Source organism: Camelina sativa, chromosome 9, assembly GCF_000633955.1.
Source record: "Camelina sativa cultivar DH55 chromosome 9, Cs, whole genome shotgun sequence".
NCBI classification, from domain to species: Eukaryota; Viridiplantae; Streptophyta; class Magnoliopsida; order Brassicales; family Brassicaceae; genus Camelina; species Camelina sativa.
Genome location: NC_025693.1, coordinates 14,480,115 through 14,501,655, shown reverse-complemented (window position 1 = coordinate 14,501,655; position 21,541 = coordinate 14,480,115). Strand labels below are relative to the sequence as shown.

At 35.9% G+C, this 21,541-nt stretch overlaps 3 protein-coding genes, 2 long non-coding RNA genes and 1 pseudogene across 5 annotated transcripts; 2 read left to right on the top strand and 4 right to left on the bottom strand.

The window, feature by feature from the left end:
- The window catches only part of LOC104715280, a 7,271-nt pseudogene extending 806 nt beyond the window's left edge, over positions 1–6,465 (top strand).
- On the bottom strand, positions 6,783–7,159 carry LOC109126605. Its single transcript, XM_019230303.1, has one exon. It carries the CDS (start codon positions 7,135–7,137, stop codon positions 6,934–6,936), a length of 204 nt encoding a protein of 67 aa, XP_019085848.1. The 5' UTR covers positions 7,138–7,159; the 3' UTR covers positions 6,783–6,933.
- Positions 9,879–10,922, top strand: LOC109126544. The gene is made up of 2 exons (XR_002033452.1): positions 9,879–10,222; positions 10,498–10,922. It is a non-coding gene; the product is annotated as an uncharacterized LOC109126544 (long non-coding RNA).
- On the bottom strand, positions 12,226–14,241 carry LOC104715279. Its single transcript, XM_019229955.1, has 2 exons — positions 12,811–14,241; positions 12,226–12,513 (listed from the first exon to the last, which is right to left on the bottom strand). The coding sequence occupies exons 1-2, from the start codon at positions 14,239–14,241 to the stop codon at positions 12,226–12,228; spliced, it is 1,719 nt and encodes a 572-aa protein (XP_019085500.1).
- LOC104715278 lies at positions 16,341–16,713 on the bottom strand. Its single transcript, XM_010432697.1, has one exon. It carries the CDS (start codon positions 16,692–16,694, stop codon positions 16,341–16,343), a length of 354 nt encoding a protein of 117 aa, XP_010430999.1. The 5' UTR covers positions 16,695–16,713.
- LOC104710986 lies at positions 18,302–19,562 on the bottom strand. Its single transcript, XR_755165.2, has 5 exons — positions 19,409–19,562; positions 18,943–19,050; positions 18,813–18,844; positions 18,646–18,744; positions 18,302–18,509 (listed from the first exon to the last, which is right to left on the bottom strand). It is a non-coding gene; the product is annotated as an uncharacterized LOC104710986 (long non-coding RNA).

The window sequence follows — 21,541 nt, the reverse complement described above, 5'->3', positions numbered from 1 at the left end:
AATGAATAATTAAGCTTTAAAATCACATAAAAACACAAGATATCAATCCTTAACCTTACTCTTGTTGCTCTGTTTGTTGATCTGTTTTTGCAAATTTGTTTCTTTAGTTCGCTTGTAATTTTGACTCTTTTATTACTATTTTGCATACAACTTATGAGAATTTCATACCGATATGACAAGAAAGAAACCCTTATGAGTTGTTCTTTGCCAGAATCTCACCTCCTATGATCAACTTCAGAGACTGGACTCCAGAATAAACTGACATAGAGGTTGGATCCATTGCATCTGAGCTAGACCAAACCTTTGGACCCCGAGTAGATAAATTGATAACGAAAATCAATACGCAACACGAAATCAATATAGAAATGATAAAACGATACAACGTTCATAAAAATGCAGCAACGTCATCTCACCAGCAAGAATCTCAAAGAGAGAAACAAGCTAAACGATGAGGCTCAAGATCTTAAGAGTTTACAAATCCATATATATTTTTTGATAAGATGAAAGAGAGCTAACACATGCTCTATATAATACTACTACCGTTAACAGTGTTAATGTTTATTTAACCGCCGTGACGTTGACGTCCTCTGCAAAAACCGACACTTCCAACTTCATAGCTCATAGTACAGCTCACCATTCACACGTGATTTTATTCTTCTTATCTTCTTCACACGTGCTAATTGCCAGCTTTCCCATACTATATCATAGCTTCCCCGGTTGAAGAACCTTGTCCACAAGGTTCAAAGGCTGGAAACTTCCTCTGCAAGTCAAAAAGATATTCCCAAGTGGCATCACCTTCGGTCTCGTTCGTCCACTGAACCAAAACCTTTGTTGCAGCACGTCCCTGTCGCTTAACCATCTTCCTATCCAAGATAACCGCAGGTTCCTTGAGTAGAAAATCAGTAACCACCGACGGTAGTTGAGTCGAAGTGAGCACATTACCTACTGCTGCCTTTAACTGAGAGACATGAAACACGGGATGCACCAGAGAACCTTCAGGCAACAGTAGCTTGTATGCGACCTTACCACAACGATCAACCACCTTATAAGGGACAAAGTACTTCGGAGATAACTTCGGACTCTTACGAACCACCACTGAACCTTGACGATACGGCTGCAACTTCACAAAAACAGAGTCACCAATAGCAAATTCCCTTTTAGAATGATGAGAATCAGCAAACTACTTCATCCTGTATTGAGCTCGTAGCAAATCGAATTTCAGGATCAACAGCATACGTTCCCGCTCCTCCAGACTTCGAGCTACAACAGCCACCTTCGATTCACCCGGTAAGTAAGGAAGGTGGATTGGTGGTGCTTGACCATAAACCGCTTCAAAAGGACTAATTTGAGTTGCAGTGTGAAAGTTCGTATTGTACCACATCTCAGCAAAAGGTAACCATGGACACCACAGATGAGGCCGATCACTGCACATACAACGGAGGTAAGTTTCTAAACAACGATTCACCACTTCAGTCTGTCCGTCGCTCTGCGGATGATACGCACTGGAGAACTTCAACTCCACTCCTTGCAGTGTAAACAATTCCCGCCAAAACGTGCTAAGGAAAACCGTGTCACGATCACTAACAATGGTGTGTGGACATCCATGGAGTTTATAAACTGTATCAAGGAATGCATGTGCCACTGTCATTGCTGTATAAGGATGTGCTAGCACCATAAAGTGAGCCGCCTTCGTAAGCCTATCCACCACAACAAAAATAACAGTCTTACCAGCAGATTCGGGCAACCCATCAATGAAATCCATAGAAATGTCGGTCCAAATGGCTTCAGGGATCTCTAGAGGTTGCAATAAACCCGGATAAGCGGCTGTGTCATACTTGCACTGTTGACAAATGGAACAACTTCTTATATAGTTCTTAATGTTGAGTGCCATTCCACGCCAATAGAACAATCCTTTAACCCTTTGAAACGTAGCGTCTCTGCCTGAATGACCCCCATAACCCGAACAGTGCATCCACTGTAAGATAGAGTCACGAAGCTGTGGATCATTTGGTACAACAATCTTGATCTTTCTCCTTAACATAGATTGTACCCACGAAAAGTGCTTCTTAGCATTTGGATTCGAAGAGAGCTCTTCAATAAGCTGTTTTAACTCTGCATCAGTCTCATAATGACTCTAAATATTCTTAAGCAAATCACATTCGAGAACTGACATTGCCATATGAAGGACTTCAGCACCCTCCACACAAGAGAGTGCGTCTGCAGCCACATTATCCTTCCCTTGTCTAAACTGAATCTCATAGTCGAATTCCAACAATTTGGGAAGCCACTGTTATTGGATTGGAGTATTCAACCTTTGCTCCAGGAGATATTTGAGGCTTCTTTGGTCCGTTTTGATGACAAAGTGATTTGGTAGCAGGTAATGACGCCATTTCTGAACTGCAAAGACGACAACTAAGAGCTCCTTCTCGTAAATGGACAAGTTAAGCTGCTTACCCTTCAAATGGCGGTTTATAAATGCTAGAGGATGACTTTCCTGCATCAGAACTGCTCCAATTCCCTTAGTGCTAGAATCAGTTTCAACCAGAAACGGTTTATCGAACTCAAGAAGAGCTAACACCGGTGCACTGCACAATGCATCCTTCAAGTTTGAAACGCTTCCATAGCTTCTTTTGTCCATTCAAAAGCATCTTTTTCGTGAACACTGCTAAGGGTCGTGCAATCGTTCCAAAGTTCTTAACAAAACGTCTGTAGCAACCTGCTAAGCCCAAAAATCCTCTTAATTGTTTGACATTAGCAGGCGTTGGCCACTCAGCAACAGCGTTGACCTTGGCAGGGTCCGTCGATACCCCACCAGCAGCAATAAAATGCCCCAAATACTCAACCTTTGGTGTGGCGAATGCACATTTACTCTCCTTGGCAAACAATTTGTTCATACGCATAGTATGAAAGAGTTGTTGTAGATGACTCACATGGTCCGTCATTGTGGAGCTGTAAACCAAGATGTCATCGAAGAAGACTAAAACAAACTTGCATAAGAACTTCTTGAAAACAGAGTTCATCAAACCCTGAAATGTTGCAGGTGCGTTCGTCAAGCCGAAGAGCATAACAAAGTATTCGAAATGACCATTGTGCGTCTTGAAAGCCGTTTTATGCACATCCTCAAGTTCCATCCTAACCTGATGATAGCCAGCCCTTAAATCAATATTAGAAAACACTGCAGAGCCTCCCAACTCGTCCAATAAGTCTTCTATAAGAGGAATTGGAAATCTATTCTTGATAGTCAACCCGTTCAAGCCCCTATAGTCCACACATAATCTCCACGTTCCATCTTTCTTCTTCACTAACACAACTGGAGAAGAAAATGGACTCGAACTCACCCGAATAGTACCAGCTTTCAATAAGTCCTGAACAATCTTGTCGATCTCATCCTTTTGGTAAATGGCGTAACGATAAGGTCGTTGATTAACTATATCAGACCCTTCCTTCAGAACAATTTTTTGGTTGAAGTTATCTCTGAATGGGGGAAGACTAGTTGGTTCCTCAAAAAGATCGGAATATGTATGCTTCAATTGCAATACTGCAGCATTATTAGCATTATCATTATGACTTGCTTCCACAGCGAACAACATCATATCCTCTTGTTTTGTGACTTTTTGTTCACTAATCATTGAAATTTGAACCACTTCCTCTTGACTTTTATTGAACCTCGATGCTTTCACCGTTCTAACAGCACCAGGTTTAATACCATGAAGCAGGATTCTCTGATTTTTCCACTAGAATCCCATTTCAAGCTTATGTAAATTCCATGTCATATCTCCTAAAGGAGCCAACCACTGGACACCGAGAACCATATCACAACCACCCAATGGTATTATCATGAAGTCATCCTTGAAAGGAGTACCTTGGAATGACCAGTTAAACTGTGATACCATTCCTTGCACTCCAAGTCTACTACCGTCTGCAACAGTCACTCTAGTTATCCCTGCAGATTGTACTTTCACCCCTAGAGATTTAGCCGCATGAGGGTCCATGAAATTATGAGTTGAACCGGTATCCAGCAAAATAAACATTACCTTCTTCCCATGAGTTCCCCTCACCTTGAGTGTTCGATAGTCTTGTACCCCTGACATATCCTTCTCATTTTCCTCCACGTTAATGATCTCCAAGTTCTCCCACTCACCATTATCTTCCTCTACTTCAATCATAAACACTTGAGACTTTTTGTGCTTCAAGTAGTGCTCGGGGGTGGACTTTTCATCACAAATATAACATAAACCCTTGGCTCGCCTCTCGCTTATTTCCTCTTGAGATAAGAATTTCCTGTTTTTAGGAGCTTGAAAACTAGTCACTTCCGAGTTAACCTGACTTGTTTGCTTAGCTGGAACATGAGTTTTCACTGCAGAATTCCCCGTATACGACTTTGCAGGTGACCACCCACTGCTTTTCTGTTGAGGGTGAGCCCTTTCATACAGTCTTCCCAACACCAAACATTGTCGAACTGATTGAGGTTGAAACATACGAATATGCACTTGGGTGTCCAACCTGAGTCCCGCTAAATAAGCTCACATCAAATACTCTTCTAACAGCGTCAATCGATTCCGGATCAACTCAAACTTCTGATGATAGGCAACGATCCCATTTGTCTCCTGTAGTTGTTTAAGCTCAGCGATCGGATCATCCAGCACATCTTCAAAACGTTCCTGCAACAACAACTTATATGACGTCCAATCTTGCATCACATTTCTTCCCAACGGAGTTTGGACTAAAGATTGGTGCCAAGCTGCTGCATGACCATCGAAATGCATCGCTGCCATTTTCACCTTAAAATCTCCTGTTGTAAAGTCAAGAGAGAAGAAATCTTCGACCTTAAAAAACCACTCTGAGATGCTTTCACCATTGAACCTAGGGAAATCAACCTTTCCAACTCGAGTTAATCCAGAGTAATGATTCTGATAACCCCCTCCATCTCCTCTGTTTTGATAACCCAATCCTTCTCCTCTGTTTTGATATCCAGATCCGTCGCCTCTGTTTTGGTAACCCGATGCTTCACTTCTACCACGATCGGAACTCTCCATCAAATGATCCAGTGTCGCTGATACTACCGATGAATCCCATCCACAAACTTCTTTCCCAATGGCCTTCTTGTTGAGAGCAGGTTGTTGTCCAGACTTCATATTTACCATTTCAAACATATCGGCAATGTTTGCATCAATTTTTTATTTTGTTCAACAAGCGCAACCTCTAAAGCAGAAGTGCGATCAAGTACCTGTGCAATCTGAGATCCCAGAGCATTCAAGGTTGTTTCTGCTACCGGAACCACCGATCCACTCTTTCCCACCATTTCTTCAACTCGAGTAAGCTGAGATCTCGTTTCCACCGCCATAGTTTCCAAGGATTCGTTTAGCTCTGATACCACTGATAACGAAAATCAATACGCAACACGAAATCAATATAAAAATGATAAAATGATACAACGTTCATAAAAAACGCAGCAACGTCATCTCACCAGCAAGAATCTCAAAGAGAGAAACTAGCTAAACGATGAGGCCAAGATCTTAAGAGTTTACAAATCCATATATTTTTCGATAAGATGAATGAGAGCTAACCCATGCTCTATATAATACTACTACCATTAACAGTGTTAACGTTTATTTAACCGCCGTGACATTGACGTCCTCTGCAACAACCGACACTTCTAACTTCACAGCTCATAGTACAGCTCACCATTCGCACGTGATTTTATTCTTCTTATCTTCTTCACAGGTGCTAATTGCCAGCTTTCCCATACTATATCATAAATATGATATGGAAATGGAAATTGGCGGTTGCAAAAACAGCAAGGGCGGTTTGCTCCTCCAGACACTGGAGTATGACAACAGAAACATCGAAGAAACTGACAAAAAGAAAGGTCTAGGTGAAGGAACAATTGAGACCAACAACGTGTTTCCCGTCCCAAGGATTCAAGAGCCCGCATATTTAACAAGAAAATCGAGTGCTGATGTGAGNCCATATATTTTTCGATAAGATGAATGAGAGCTAACCCATGCTCTATATAATACTACTACCATTAACAGTGTTAACGTTTATTTAACCGCCGTGACATTGACGTCCTCTGCAACAACCGACACTTCTAACTTCACAGCTCATAGTACAGCTCACCATTCGCACGTGATTTTATTCTTCTTATCTTCTTCACAGGTGCTAATTGCCAGCTTTCCCATACTATATCATAAATATGATATGGAAATGGAAATTGGCGGTTGCAAAAACAGCAAGGGCGGTTTGCTCCTCCAGACACTGGAGTATGACAACAGAAACATCGAAGAAACTGACAAAAAGAAAGGTCTAGGTGAAGGAACAATTGAGACCAACAACGTGTTTCCCGTCCCAAGGATTCAAGAGCCCGCATATTTAACAAGAAAATCGAGTGCTGATGTGAGATCTCACAAAAAAAAAACATGGATCACAGAACATAGATCTTTTGTAGAATCTTTGCGCCTGTGAAAAATGCTTGATTACTTGTGTAAACTATACTCTACCAAAGTAAGAAAAAATATATTTTTTAAAAAAAGGAATCTCAGATCGACTCGGTGTATATATATTCGGTATATGTCTGTCACAACTTTCTTTCTCTTTCTCTCTCTGCCGCATGAAGCAAACCTTGTGCCTTGTTTTGTGTGTTCTCTTCCTCATTTTAGACCATGGGCATTGGTTGTCCTTCATTTTTGGTCCCCCAATTATAATAGTAATATTTTGAAAGGTTCTTATTCTTAATATGAGCATTAGTGTCTATTTGTCAAGAACATTAAAAACATGTCCTCATCAGAATTCTCTTGTTTAAAACACTGTATTAGGGATTGGACTGAGACTCAAACACAGATACCAATCTGACGAACGAGAGTGAAGTAAAGAACTTTGAAGACAAAAGATAAACAACAACGAGTTTGGTTGGACATAACAAGCCGGTGAGGATTAGACTTTAGATGGAACCTTGGTGTCAGTCTCAACTGGTTTTTGGCCTTCGAACTTGTCAATAGCCACCTGAAGTTCGTCCGTGCCACCAACAGCCCTCATTGTGTAGAAGTATACCCCAAAAACAAAAGCCGTTAATCCTCCCGCTACAACCGTGTTCTTGCTTTTTGGACCAAGGTAACTAAAACCTGGAAATCCAGCCATTGTTTTTAAAGTCTTAAACCTGCAACATTCAAGAAAGTGTAAAAATTGTCACATGTTACAGAACAGACCCCAAGTATGCAAAGTCTTAGCTAACTGTTCAATCTATACAAATCACAGGATGAGTAACTAAAGAGAACTCCGAAACATGTATATAACAACACTTCTAATTACTCCTTTTAACATAGCAGAACTGAGACTCCAGAAGCTCTGAGGCCATCGTAGAACATTGACATATATTGTTCATATAGTGAAAACACAAAAATCAAAATCGATTGAATAGAAAGACCCTTCCAATTGTTAATGCTCATCCTAAGAACTACAACGCCAAGACAAAAGTGACAGTGCTCTAAGCACAAGAAAATCAAAGATGAGTAACATCATGGTGTGAAGATTGCAAAACATTACAGCAAAAAAAGAACTCTTCTTTTGCATTATAATGGAGACTGGATAGAACAATTCAATCAGCTGCTCACCAGGTGCATCAGTTTAAACATATTTGTTCACAAGCTTATAACAATCGGCTCAAATCAGATGCTTTTTTAGCTTCCAATTAATCATCAACCACAGTCAAAATCAAAATTAAAGCAGAAATAAAAGCATTACAGACTCTAATTCTACATCTACAAATCCAAAGCTAGCATCTTTTAATCCCAACTGATGGAAGAACTCAAACCCAGATCAAGATGCCAAAAATAAAACCAGAGCAGAATCTATCAAGCAAAAAAACTGGATCTTTTGAACAAATGAGTCAAAAGGATCACAAAATTAAAATGGAAACGAACCTAATGCTTTATGTTTTCGCAGATTACTCGAAAAATCCGACAGAGATACAGAAAGCTGATTTCTTTTTGGCTTCCACAAAGAATGCGACAGAACGGCTTCGGTAATTCGTCAAGAACATCTGGTGAGAAGAACAGATTGGCTTCGTGAAATCGTCGAGGATGTGTATCGGTTTGTCGTCTCCGTCGAGAGAAAAGAAAAAAGTCGAAGTAATTTTTTCTCTGGAAAATGTTTTCGTTTAATCCTAGACAAATTCTACAGCCAATCACAATAAAACACGTGTCGAAGTCGACGGACGAAAAAACGTCCCAAAATAAGAATCGTTTCTTCGATATTGGGCTTTTTTGAATTAAATTAAAATCACAAAAAAAAAAAAAGAATGACGGCTCAAGTGCACGCCGTTGCACATGCTCTTATCAACAAGTTCGTCTGCAATTCGAAGAGGTATGGTTAATAAAGTAATGATTAAGTTCCTTAAAATTTGTATTATCAGTTGACATATATAAAAAAAAAATAGAAGTGACAATGGAATAAACTAATGTATTATAATATATATATATATATATGCCTCATATGTTCATAATTCGTAAATAAAATTTAAGTAAAAAGTTTTAAATGTTTTTTAAAAAGTTCATGATTCTGCAAAGATACATATTACTTTATTATTTGAAAAATAGTTAAATGTGTTTCAAAATTTCATGGTTTAAGATATAGGTTTTAGGGTTTAATGTTCAATATTAAGACACATTTTATTATTTAGAAATTAACAAAATAAAATGAAACAAAAAATTATTTTGTAATTATAATAACATACAATAGGAATAAATATAATATTACAAATATACAAATTAATTATAAAAATTGTTTAGTTGTAAGCCTTCTTTCATTAATAGTCTATCTTGTGTTTTATGGTTTTATTTGTAAAAAAATTGCTAATAAATTGAAATCTATGTTAAAAAAATATTATGATCATATTCTCATTATTATAACACATTTCCATTTGATAATAGTATTTTAAATCATTTTAAATTAAAAAAAAAAAAGATTAAAATGAGATAAAAATATACATAAAACGAGAGCTAATAGGAATGCGATAATTCAAATAGCTGACATGGCGTATTTTCAAACCGTAGGATCCGAGTGAATCCAAGGAACACAAATTCTAACCTCTTCTCATTATTTCATTAGCTAAACCATTGTAGGCCATTTAAAACATCAACTTTTGTTGATTAGCTTTTTTAACCATGAAGTTTTGTTGACCAAGCCAAAAAAGACATGACGTTAAATCCGATAATTGACCAACTAACAGACGTTATTGTGCCGTTAATCACTCCGTAAATAGAATTTTTAATTCGAAAAATGTCATTTAAACTATCAACTTTTAAATATAGGCCATTTAAACTATGGACTTGTAAATCTATGTCATTTAAACCATAAAATTGTAAATATATGTCATTTAAACCATGAAATTTCAAATTAATGTCATTTAAACTATAATACATTAAAAAGGCAATCAATCCTTCAAACTCTAGTGTATTTTAACAATAACGTTTGTTAGTTGGTCAATTATCGGATTTAACGTTCTGTCTTTTAACTTCATGTTTAAAAAAGCTAATCAACAAAAGTTGATATTTTAAATGGCCTACAATAAAGTTCATAATTTAAATGGCCAAAATTTAAAAGTTCATGATTTTAATGACATTTTTTCCATTGAAGTTAACATTTTAAAGGATTTTAAAGTATTCTTAAAATCTCTTGTTATTCAATTGAGGATTTTTAAAAATCTCATGAAATCCTATGTTATTCAACTAAGATTTATATAAAATCATTTAAAATAATTCAGAATCTCTTGTTATTCAATCAATAGTTTATAAAACCAACTTTAAATCTCTTGTTATTCAAAATATCACAACTTTTTTTAGAATGCTACTTTGAATGATTCTAGGAGATTTTTTTTTCTTTTTTAGTTGAAAAATACTACTCTCAAAATCATACCCTTTAAGGTAGAATTTTGAAGGATTTGGTTATAACCCAAAACCAGAGAACGAGAAAAGCTCCTTATCTTCTTCTTCGTCTCCAATGTTGAGAGGAACAGTCGTTTAGTACAGAACGCTGATGCTCAGTTCAAGCAATTCTCCACTTTTTATGGACAACAAGTAGACATTCTCGATTTTCCAATCAAATCATCCTCGATTTTCCAATCGCTGTCTCCACTGCAATCAACAACGAGGACTACATAGCTCTGAAGAGTTCGCCTTTTCAGTCCCTTGGTGGTGAGGATGGTCACGAAGACTCCAAGTCTCGAGTATGTACACTTGATCCTTTACATATCCTTCTCTTTCGATTCTGTTCGGACGAGTAGTCATAATAGTTCAAGATTGTCCTCCTCTTTTGTCTTACTCCTCTTCTTTTATGTTGTAATTGGGTACAAATTTCATGGTCTGCCTCTTTTGTTTTCTTGAAATCTGGATTTGATACTGTGATTTAAGTTATTTTTCTGAATTTAGGCGATGGTTTAGCTTTGTAAAGAGTTGAATTTGAGTTTATATGCATTGGTTTGAGCCTCATGATCTTGAAAAGGATTCTTCAAGAAGCAAGGAGAAAGACAAGGAGAATGGACGTGATAAAGACAGAGACAAAGATCGTGATGGTCAACGTGAAAGGGAGAAGAGCAGAGATAGGGAGAAAAGTAGAGATAGAGATAGGGAGAAGAGTAAGGATAGGGAATGAGACCGTCATCATAGAGATCATCATAGGGACCGTAGCAGAGAACATAGTGAGAAAAGGGAACGTGAGAGAGATGATTTGGATGATGATCATCATCTTCATCGCAGAAGTCGAGACAAGGGAACACGAAAAACAGTGGCCGTGCAGCTTAATTACTCTGTTTGTGTTTTTTGTTCTGGTCTATAGACAGTTCTTCACAAATAAGCGATTAATAAAAATCTATAGCAAAATATTTTAAAATCACACAAAGTTTACTAATAAAAATCTCATAGAATCAATTTCATTCTTTAAAAAGAAAAAAATAAAAATAAATCTAAAACACAATCAAATCTCCTAAACATCTCCTAAATCTTACAAAATTTTAAAATATTAAAATCTTACAAAATCCTTAAAAAAACAAGTTGAATACCCCTCTAAAACATTATCAATAAACACCATAAAAACCTATGTTTACTCATGATTTTTTTTATTACAAACAACATACAAATTTTTTTTTTCAAAAACATAAATAATAAAAATATTTAAAAAATAAATTAAAAACAACCCCGCGGGTATTAGCCTAGTAATTAATAATATTAGTTGTAGAGGCTTGTCCGATAAAAAAAAAAGAGTAACTTTTTCCAATGGAAGCGCATCATTCTCTTAATACCAAGATAATATACTTTTAAAAGAAAATAATGTGAGTTTAATATCTATAACGACTCTTTATATCAAACTAGAGATAGACCCGTGCGTTGCACGGGATTTGTTTAATTTTTAATCAGTATATTATATATAATTGTAGAATATAAATATATTTATATATGTTTATTACGGGTCATCCATTCTTATATTTTTAGTGATGTGTACATTGTTTATGTATGCTTGTTATATCTGTTTTACATATCTGTACAACTAATGTTATTCTAATTATGGTTAACACAAGGGGAAGAAGGGATACAAATTAAAATTTGACAATCATCAAAATGGCTGATTTCATTGCACATAGAAACCACCACATGTGATGAACAAAACGACCCCAAAAAGGATTCTTACGTAATTGTAACTTCAATTGTTATAAATTTTTGGCATAGCCGGAACATGAGAATCAAGCAAAATGTGGGAGATGATATGTTATGACATCTAGCACTTGTGCAGGAGAGGTTCGTTCAAATCATGAGACAGAAGGAGATAGAGAAAAGTGAAAAGGAAGGGACATTTAGGAGAATGATTTAAGGAGGAAGGAAAAACTGGAGTATTATCCTAATTTTGAAGGCGCAATTATGTGGGGAAATTGACTATGAAGAAGTGGGAAGAATTCGAAGAGGTTTCTCATTGTCGTAACTACAGAGATCGTAGTTTTGTGGGAGTCATTTGGGTTTAGGTTTAAACTTAAATTTGTCTTCTTGTGTTCTTATTGCTTTTTTTTAGAAAACTTCTAATTAATTTAGAGGGTAAACTTGAATTCGTTTTGTGTTCTTATTGGGGGTTTTTTTATAGAAATCTTCTAAATAATTTAGAGGGTAAACGTGAATTCTAGATTAGCTTAAGTGGCTTCTCCTAAGAGTTTTTTATTTGTTGATGTGAATAGGTTTAGAAGCCTCAAATTGTCGATATTCGCACAATAGCCATCAGGTCCTTTGAACTTCGACAACCTTGTACAAAATCTCTTTTTCTCTTCTTTAGACAACCAATAAGCAGCTGGAGGTAAGTATATTTTTTCCCCCTCATCTGTGTGTGTAAGTTGCTACCAATCCCCATATCTTCCAAATCTTTGAGTGCTTTAACCCCATCCTTTGATTTTGCATTTTGCATCAAAATAGACACTAGAGCATCAGAAACATTCTTCTCTACATGCATGATATCGATGTTCTGCCGGACAGGCAAATCCTAACATGAAAAAGAAACAGTACTTAGAAATGTTCACTCGCATACTTTATTGAATTAATGATTTCAAGTACAAACCTTCCAATAAGGTAAGTAAAAAAGAATAGACCGTTTCTTCCATCTCCATTGATCAGTGTCTTCTTCATATTCATCCTCTGATAACATCTTATCTTCACACACCTATGCTCTTTTTCTTTTACTTTTTTTCTCCAATGGTTTCCCAAAATCATTTTTATAATCCTTAAGTATCTCAAATATTTCATATCCAGTCTGAATTCTATTTGCAGTCCCTTCTTCTACTGTGTTGTCAAACCAGCCTTTTCTGCGCCGGTAAGGATGCCCAGGTCTAAGTCTCTTCCTATTGCTTAAGTACACATGCTTTCGACTGAACTTCAACCACCTAAAAGGTGTATCCTTCCCACATACATTACAAGCTTGATTTCCCTTGACTTTACAACCAGCCAATGTACTTAAGGCTGGATAGTCACTAATACTCCACAACAACAAAGCTTTCAGTGTGAAACTCTCCTTTAAGAATGAATCATAAACCTCAATACCTTCACTCCATAAATCTTTTAAGTCGTCTATCAATGGTGATAGATAAACATCAATGTTATTGCTTGGTGCAGTAGGTCCAGGAATCAATAATGTTAACATAATGTTCTCTTCCCTCATGCACAATGTTGGACCCATGTTGTAGTTAACAAGCAAAACCGGCCATGTACTATACTTTGTATTCTGCATCGCAAAGGGGTTTACTCCATCAGTTGAAAGACCTAGTCTAAGGTTTCTTGGTTCAGCAGCAAACTGTGGCAATTTTTCATTCACTTGAGCCCAAGCTATTGAGTCAACTGGATGTCGCATTGTACCATCTTCACTGCGATTGCTGAAATGCCAACATAAATCCTCAGCCATCCTTTTTGATCTAAACATCCGCTTGAATCTATCCTTGATTGGAAAATACCTAAGTACCTTAGCTGGAATCCCCTTCTTCTCCTCACCCGTGTGCTTATCCACCTCCCATCTTGAAGCATTACACCTTGGACAGCTATGAATTAGCTCATACTCTTTCCGGTAAAGGATACAATCGTTTTTGCATGCGTGAATGACATCATAGCCAAAACCAAACATTTTCAGGAATTTCTTGATCTCGTCTGTCGATGTTGGTAACACATTATCTCCAGGGAGCATATCATGAACTATCCGTAGTAGCTGATCAAAGTAGTTCTCCGACAAACCACTCTTCACTTTTATCTGATAAAGGCCCATCAATGCAGAGACCTTGTTGTATTTGAGACATCTCGAGTAGAGTGGAATTTCAGCTTCCTTAAGCTTCTTCCTAAAATCAACTTCTTCTCTGGTTTCCGCATCCTTGGTATCATCTCCATCATGCTTCCCAGAATCTGAATTGTTTGCACCATCAAAAAAGGCAGTTCTAATAAGCTCATATGGTTCACATTCACTACTCGGCTCAACATTTGTCTTAAGGTTCCTTATATCCCCATGCTTACTCCAACAAGTATTCCTCTTGTACTTCTGATCCATTACCCTAACTACTAAATGCTCCAAAACAGTGTTTATTGGTTGGCGGCACAGATTCCGGCAATCAATGCAGGGACAAAACATTTCAGAAGGATTACCCAAACTCTCTGATGATGCATAGACAAAAGAAGTTGCTCCTTGCTCATACTCAAGGCTATTCCTTGGTAGCCAAACCCAAGACTTATCCATACTACAGATCCAACAACACAGAAAAACGAATCCACAGATCCAACAACACAACACAGAAAAAACGAATCTCAGAAAACAATTTCTTACCTGTAAAATTTCTTCTCCTTCTGTTGAACTTGACTTCCGGAAATTTCCCCAACACTGAAAAAATCAAAATCAAACAAATCTGAGAAACCCTAATCTGATAAACGAGAAACCAAATCGAAACAAAAAAACCCTAATTCGCTTAATAAAATCTAACCCAATCGAATAGTCACCGAATCTCAGATCTTTGTGAAGCAAATGGGGAAATTGCGAGCTGACGATAGAGAGAGTGAGATTGAGAGAAGATTTGAAGAACAAAAGAAGAGAGTGAGATTGAGAGCAGATTTGAAGAAGAGAGTGAGATTGAGAGCAGACTGGGAAGAAGACGATGAAGAACTCTCTTTCGACAGTGTGATTTTTTTCAACAGTGTAAATTTTTCGTTAGTATTGAGCGGACACTTAGAAAAAATCAATATTTTACTTTTTTTTAAACAGTGTGATTTTTTTCGATAGTATTGAGCGGACACTAAGGGGTGTATTCAACTTGACATTTTAAGTGATTTGTGTGAAATTTACAAATTATATGTTATTCAATCATGAATTTTAAAAAGTCTATTAAAATCCACTGTTATTGAACTGATGATTTAAAAATCTACTTTAAAATCAATTAAAATCACTTGTTATTGAACTGATGATTTTAAAATCTACTTTAAAATCCATTGTTATTCAAAACAGTTTTGTGGATTAGGATTTTAATAATTTTTAGGATTCCGAAGGATTCTGGAGGATTTGTTTAGTTAAAAATACAAAAATCCAAATCTTATGGTTTTAGGTGGGATTTGAAAGAATTTTACAGAAAATCATATGAATTTCTCTAAAATCTATCAAAATTCTAAGGGGGATGTATTGAAACAATGATTTTGGAGGATTTGATGGGATTTAAGAAATTTGGAATTTTTGTAGATTTTAGGGAAGTTGATATGATTTATAGGAAAATTCTTTCAAATCCCACCTAAAACCATGAGATTTGGATTTCTGTATTTTTAACTAAACAAATCCTCTCAAATCCTCTAGAATCCTTAAAATTTATTAAAATCCAAATCTACAAACTGTTTTGAATAACAGTAGATTTTAAAGTAGATTTTTAAATCATCAGTTCAATAACATTGGATTTCAGGAGACTTTTTAAAATCCATGATTGAATAACGTAGGATTTGTAACTTTTACACAAATCACTTAAAATGTCAATTTGAATACAACCCCCTAAATTTCTTAAATCACATCAAATTCTTCAAAATCATGGTTTGAATACACCCCCCTAGAAAAAATTTCCCCGTATTGGGTGCGGGCAATTAGAAAATTTTCCCTGTATTCAATCACATAGCGTTTACTATGTTGTCTGTCCAAATTTTAGATTAAAAAAACATACACCATTTTTCAATTTTAAAGAATAACTTAATTATAGCATTTACATTTAAAGAAACGCTATAACATATTTCCAGCTAAGGAAACCATAGCATAACTATGTTAATCGCTATATTCTAGTGTTATTAATACTCAATATTCTTGTATTGAATGCTTTGTTTGTGATCCAATACTAAAATGAATATTTTAACCTGGAAGGATTAAAGTTTAATAATGTTCAAATAAATTTGTCGAATTGATTTTACAACATGTGAAACAAAAATTAGTAAAAATTATATATACAGTAAATAATCTGCAAACAATATATGAATTTTAACTATGTCGATCTGTAAAGATAAAGAGCTACAAATAAATCTGTCAACCACAACTTATAAAAATTTGTCCATGAATTATATATGTTACCATCATAAAGATTATATATATATATATCGATCTGTAATGATAAAGAGCTACAAATAAATCATAGATCTGTACCAACCACAACTTATTAAAATTTGTCCATGAATTATATATGTTATCATCATAAAGATTAATATATATATATATATATATGTGCAGATATATTTAAGAAATCATATTTTCATTGACTTGTTTATAAATCAGCTTATGAAATTTATTCAAACCCTTAATTAGTAAAGAATACAAAAATCTTATGGAATGTGACCTAATAGTTTGCAGGCAATCTTGAGCAGAATACGATAGATGAGAGGAATAGGAAATATATATCCGAAACAATCCTCCGGAACATTTAGTAGGATGACACAACAGTTCTTTGTGACAGTTATAAGTTTGAAGTGCTTCACTGCTTTTACACAATCCGGAATTGTTTTTACGTCAGACAAACAAGACAGAGGATTAGGTAATAATCCGTCCTCTGATTGAGGTGCTAGTACTGCAGACGATGGAGCACCGACAGTATCATTTCGTTCGTTACCCTTTGTTTGTATAGATATTGATAGTACAACTATCAAAGTAAACATGATCGTCGCCCACATTCTTTGCATGATTCCGCTTGTTGTTTAGTGTTTGTATAACTTTGTGTTTATCGGAAACATAAAAAATTGTCACTGTGTATTTATAATTTTGTATGGTTGTTTGTTTGGGTAGAAAATCTGATTTTTTTTTTTCTATTACATGTTACCTTTCTGAGAAAGGGTGCAAGAAATTTGAAAATCATGTATATATATTACTATATATATACGGTAAAAAAATTATTTTTGTTTGACTACAATAACTAAACTTAATGATAATAGATTTGTATATCCGAGTGGTTACAGAAAAGTTATTAGAATATTTTTGACTTTGCAGGTTCGAGTCTAGAATGTTTAATTAATAAATAAAAAAACTAAATTTAATAACACACTAGGTAGTAACCCGTGCAGTAGCACGGGACAAATTTTTTTCATATAATTTTAAATTCGTAAATGACAAATTATATTAACATGGGTAATATATTACATGTGCGTACACGGGTGCTATAATACATATGCGTTATTTTCATTTAAATTAAAAAAGTAAACATAAACTTATTTATTCTAGAATTGGAAACACGTCCAGTCCCGTCCCATCTCCTCACCTCTCGTCCCGTCTCATCTTGTCTCATCTCATCTTGTTTCATCTAGTCTCGTCTCGTCTCATCCTGTCTCGTTCTGTATCCATTAGAATATTTTGTCTTATGTTCGTTCTCTTTTAAATAATTACTCGTTAGACAATATTTACTAAAGAGATTGGGTAAGAAATTTAGATGGTATACATGAGTTCTCTATTGATCTTTTTTATTTAGTTAGTTGAAATTATTCAAAAAATTATAATTTTCAAAAACTATATAATTATTTCCAAAAATACCAAAATTTTTAAAGTGCCCGTTCCAAAGTCGTTAATTACCTATCGTATAGTCAATCCTTATCCAAATTAGTAAAAGCTTGATACTTGAATTCATCTACCTATATTTTTTATTTTGTACTTTAATCTAAATTTTATGTCTCACAAATGTTTTCTTTTAAATAATTACATAGTAGACAACATAAATTGTAAAGTTTTTTTTTTTTTTTTTAAATGGTTGAACAATATAATTATAATCGTAATAAATATTATTTAATAATTTTGTTTTTATACTTTAATCGACGTATCTTATTAACATTTTTAACATTGATATATTTAAATCCAAGATTCATATAGTTATTTGTTAAATAATTTAAGTTCAACTTTAATGTATAAAAGTGAATAAAATAATTAACCCGTACTACAAAAATTATGTATTAATTTAAAAATAATAATAATAATATAGAGATGTTTTCTTTTTGTAGAATGAAATTAGTATGAGTTTTCTACATTATAAAACTTATTGTTGTCGTATTTATAACTGAATTATTATTATTATTTATTTCATATAATTACTTGCAATTACACATGATTTCAAATATAACATCAGTAATTTGACAAATAATATTATAATCTTACCATAATTCGAAAGACTAAAAAATAGAAAATATAATTGTAAAAAGGAACCAAATTAATCGAATGAAAACTTGTTGCAGATTGTCAATTCCTTTTTCTTGGTTTGAAATCATACAATTTAGTTTATCCAAATATCTGCAGGGTCGATTTGTTCAATAAAGAAGATTACAATATACCCAACAAAAACAGGTCACACAAATTGATTTGGTACACAAAATTAAAAGCAAAGAACGTAAAGGAGAAACAACATGGATGTTAAATACCACATGACTATTCTATAAGATTCCACTTAATAAATAAAGTACAACATGGATGTTATCCACCACACGTTATTTGCAGCAGAAAGATTTACAATGAGCAACCTGCAAAAGAGGGAGACAAACCTCAATACAACTCAACAAAAGGACATCTTATTAAGAGAATAATCAAAAGCAGATATAAACATGGACTTAAAGCAAAACCAAACACCAATAACTAATAAACCTAAAGAAGACTTACATTGACACCAGCTACTGTAGCATCCTTCATTCCCTCTCTGTATTTGTCCTCTCCAATGGATTTCATGTAAGTGGTTGCCCCAGAAGTTTGAAGCATCCACTGCAATAATCAAATAAGGGAATAACATTTAAAAATAAGTATGAGGATAAGGTTTAACAATCGTTTACCTGGGCCACTTTGATGGAGTAATGGGTAGCACCTGAAAAACCAAACCAAATCAAGAAGATATCACAAATTCTTCTAATAATGCACATAAGCACTTTTAATTTGTCACAAAATAGGGCTTGAGCACCATACCCAACATCTCAGTCATATTTGTTCTTTTTTCTTTGGTGTCTCAGCCAAACACTTCATAGATGAAGAATCACCCAGTGTCTCACATAAGGAGACCACCAAATCTGTGACCTGAAAATTTAAGAAAGCTAAAGGATCTTAAAGATCAATATAATGTCTCCAGAAAGTCAAGACACTATGAAATCCAAAAGACAAACATTGTTATAACCAAAGAAACACAAACATATAAGACCGACCCATCAAGAAGAAAGAGCAAAGACAATAACTTCTACAAAAAAAGATTAAGACTTTTGACTAAAAAGCACAAGGTGACACGTTATAAAGTTCATTCACCCGTTGCAATCATCGTTTCACTATTTGATTCCCAGAACCTGGCAAATCTCAATCAGAAGCATGAAACTGTATAGATCAAAGCATATGAAATCTCAAAGATCTAAAAATTAGGAAAATTTCAAAATTTGAGACATACCCATGATAAGCATAGCGTCGGGAAGGAACAAAACAGTAGTGGCGTAGAATTGCCAATACGAAGTATTTAGAAGATATCACAAATCTCAAGGGAGAAAATCACAGCTGCCTATTATACGAATGGGATCCACTATGGAAAAAGCCTGATCAATGACACCATCTATAGTTAATTATTGTAATGTCTGTGAATCAGAATTCCGATTTTGGGATGTGTATCGATCAATATATTGTAAGGTTTCAGCAACTTTTCGTTCCTATAGCTTTAAAAGTTCCAGAGAGTTTTTTCTGTGAGTTCTGGTGAAGTTCTTTGCCTGTTTCCGAGAGATCTGTTTGTGAGAGTGAAGATCTATCCCTGGCAGTGAAGATCTGAGGCTGAGGACGTGAGAGGAGCTTGCTAGGAGGCTATTTTTGTGAGTTTTAGAATCAGATTCGTCATTCTCAAAGGTGAGTGCATGACCATGGCTGATCTAAGCGATTAGATGTTTTTTGGTGTGATTTTGGTTGTTGATTGCTTGAGTGCTCGTTTTGAGTGTTTTTCGTGGTGTTCCTAGCCTTTGGAAGATGTTTATGGCATCACAGAACCGAGAAGAGTCGGAGGAGATTGTGTTCGGTGATGCTTTGCACGACTGCATCGAGCGATGCAAGGTGTGCATCGATCGATGCAGCTAAGTATTTAACGGAGACGCTACGAGGTCGATGCAAAGAGTGCATTGGTCGACGCATCTAGAGATTTGGCAGATTGCATCGGTTGATTTTTGTGCTTTATGTGTACGGTTTTTGGATTGTTTTCTTAGCCATTTGTTCATGGTAGTGTAGATAGGTTGGAAGTGGTGTTGTCGTTGGTCGTGGACGCGGACGGGGTCGTGGCAGCGGCAGAGGTCCAGTTGCTAGTGTCACCATGGATCAGAGTATGACGGCAGAGAGCGTCGACGAGCCACAAACATTCCAGGATGGGTCCGTGTGTGTGGCCGGTGGTGGTATTGATGGGGCCGTAGACGCTGGTGGAGCCGGTGTGGGTGGTGTCGGTGCCAAGTTGGCCCAGTGGTGCTGGAATTTCGGGTGCGGGGGTCGCAGTAGGTGGAGCCCCTGGTGGAGATGTTAACTAAGCGGGCTTGTTGGCGCAGTTGTTGGAGTGATTGCCAAGAGTTATACCGGCGCAGGCTCCGGTGGTGCAGCCAGTAGCAGCGGAGGTGCAACAGCCAAGGACTGCTGATGCTGGAGGTCATTCTCAGTATGTCAGCATGCTGAGGGAGATGGATAGGATCAGTATGGAGCGTTTCTCGGGTGGTACCAACCCTACTGTGGCCAATGTATGGAGGACGAGGCCGGAACTTAACTTCCAGTCTCTCAGATGTCCTGAGGAGTATCGGGCGGACATAGGGGTCCACCACCTGGCAGACGATGCTCACTTCTGGTGGAGGTCAGTGGCGGCCAAGAGGGCGTAGAGGGAGATGAATTAGGTTGGTTTTGTGGAGGAGTTCAACCACAAGTATTTCCCTCGGAGGGGACTAGACCGTACGGAAGTGCAGTTTTTGCAGTTGTCTTGGGGGACTTAAACGGTTTGTGAGCTTGATGTGGAGTTCAGTCACCTTTTTATGTATAGGGTCCGAGCGATGGAGTCTGAGAAGTCTCAGATTAGGAAGTTCATTGATATGCTCAAATATAACCCTGAGCTACTCTCTCAAATTAAGAGATCAATTGTAGTACTTAGGGATCAAATCCACAAGAACTCTAGATTCACACAATAGACTTATTATTCTTTTAATTATGCTAAACAGAAATTGTTATTCTAATTAGCAATGCAAAACAGAAAATAAAAGAGTTGTAAAATTCAGAAGGATTAAGCGCTAGGCCTAGGGAAATTCTCAGGAAATCATGGAAAATCAGATCAATTGATTAAACAAGCAGGATTCAACAATTAAGCACTGTTCTTGAACTCTAAACACAATTGTAAAATAAATCAGTTCTCACTGCAAATATTATCTAAATTTAAAACCAGAAAATCCAAATCTCTTTGCAAAATTCTAGGTAATAAATCAGCTTTAAAAACAAGTTTAGATTGTTCACTAAAATTATTAAATCAAATATCTTTGCAAAAAATAATTTTGCTCATCAAAAGGTTTTATCAGGAAAA